The 1,826-nt window shown below is 35.8% G+C and overlaps 1 protein-coding gene across 1 annotated transcript; it reads left to right on the forward strand.

The window, feature by feature from the left end:
* Positions 1-510: 510 nt before the first annotated feature.
* On the forward strand, positions 511-1,624 carry PHYBLDRAFT_113189 (hypothetical protein; the record flags this gene model as incomplete). The annotated part of the gene is made up of 5 exons (XM_018428333.1): positions 511-598; positions 654-802; positions 855-1,217; positions 1,275-1,415; positions 1,520-1,624. 5 exons carry the CDS (start codon positions 511-513, stop codon positions 1,622-1,624), a joined length of 846 nt encoding a protein of 281 aa, XP_018290950.1.
* Between the last annotated feature and the right edge of the window lie 202 nt (positions 1,625-1,826).

Below are 1,826 nucleotides of genomic sequence, written 5' to 3' on the forward strand. Positions count from 1 at the left end.
TGATTGACTGTTCTGGATGAAGTTGTTTTACCCTTTTTTTGCACTTTTTTTGAACTTTTAGTCTGTCCACACCAATTGTATCATTATAAAATGAATTGCTAGCCACAAGCCTTGGAAAAGTTCATTAAAACAGCTGAAGCAATATAACAATATGCAATAAATTAAATTAATATACAAATAAACCTATATAAGTTTTTTCCAGCTTTATAAATATTTGTTATTAAATTTAAGGAAAAATGCGTACACCATCTATGTCAGACCTCTCTAAAAATTAAATCTAAATGCATCTATTATTCAAATACTTTAGAAACCTGATAACAACGATAAAGAAATAAAAATCTGCGTATACAAATACTATCCCTATATTTATTGCAATGTCTTGAAGAAATAATAGTCTAAAAGCCACAGTGCTCTCCTAGTCATTTTCAAAGGCCACTCGCAGGACTGTGTTGATCTGATTTTCAGTACGCTTAGGATACTACGCTTTTTATCTACAATTCTTACATTATTATGCCTGGGCCAAAAACAAAGAAATCGCCTGTCGTTTTAAAAGACAAGAGCTTACAAGCAGTTGTTGACTACATTAAAGAAAATGAAGGTGCTGATTTATAATTAAGAACCTCATTGTGGCCTAATAACTAATAATCAAACAGTCAAGAATGTAATTGTGATGTCAGGTGCAGGTATCTCGACAGCGGCAGGCATCCCTGATTTCCGAACAAAAGGCACTGGGCTTTACGACAATCTTCAAAAATTCAATCTTCCATATGCTGAGGCTATTTTCGATATCGAATATTTTATGGTACAAGAATAATATATATTGATGATTTTAATTAACTGGTGTATGATCAAAGGAAACACCAGAGCCATTTTATGCTTTAGCCAAAGAACTCTATCCTGGAAGACACTTTCCCACAAAGGTTCATTACTTTATTCGTCTCTTGGACGAAAAAAAGATGCTCTTACGAAACTATACGCAAAATATCGATACTCTAGAACGCCTATCTGGCTTGTCCCCGGAACGCATCATTGAAGCCCATGGCAGTTTTGCAACTGCTTCTTGTGTCGAATGCGATAAAACAGCCGACCCTGGCTTCGTTAAGAATAAGGCTCTAAAAGCCGAAGTAGCAAGATGCTCAGAATGTAATGGATTAATTAAGCCTGACATTACTTTCTTTGGTCAATCTTTACCTGAACGCTTCCACAATAACCTATCAGTAAGTATACCGAAGATCTTCGCATATACTTACACCTTATTAAGCTAATATGCATAGGACTTTGATAATGCTGACTTGCTTATTGTTATTGGCACTAGCTTAATGGTTCATCCATTTGCTGGACTGGTTGACCATGTTCCAGGAAATGTACCTCGATTACTGATTAATATGGACGAAGCAGGTGTAGTAAGTAACACAGTAATTGGTACACGCAAATTGGACGCCTCACACATGTACCTTGATTTAAATAACAGCACAAATCTCCTAATCATGGATTCGACTTTAAGTGGAAATATGGAAAGAAGAGAGATGTAGCTGTATTAGGCTCTTGTGATAAAAGTATTGAGAAACTGGCACAAATGTTAGGATGGGCAGTAAGTGTAAAAAAAGTTGATGCTGAGAAATGAAGGCTTTACTTATGCTTTTATAGGATGAGCTTGAGGATCTTTATAAGGAGGGAACAGCGAAATTAAAAGCACAGTGGGAAGCAGAAAAAAGTCAAGAAGCAGAGACAAAGGAAGAAAAGGAAGAAAAGGGAGAAAAGGAAGGAAAGAAAGAGATAGAAGTGGATGCAGTTGATTCACTGGCAAATGAACTTGATAAGAAACT

Source organism: Phycomyces blakesleeanus (assembly GCF_001638985.1).
Source record: "Phycomyces blakesleeanus NRRL 1555(-) unplaced genomic scaffold PHYBLscaffold_12, whole genome shotgun sequence".
Taxonomy (NCBI): Eukaryota; Fungi; Mucoromycota; class Mucoromycetes; order Mucorales; family Phycomycetaceae; genus Phycomyces; species Phycomyces blakesleeanus.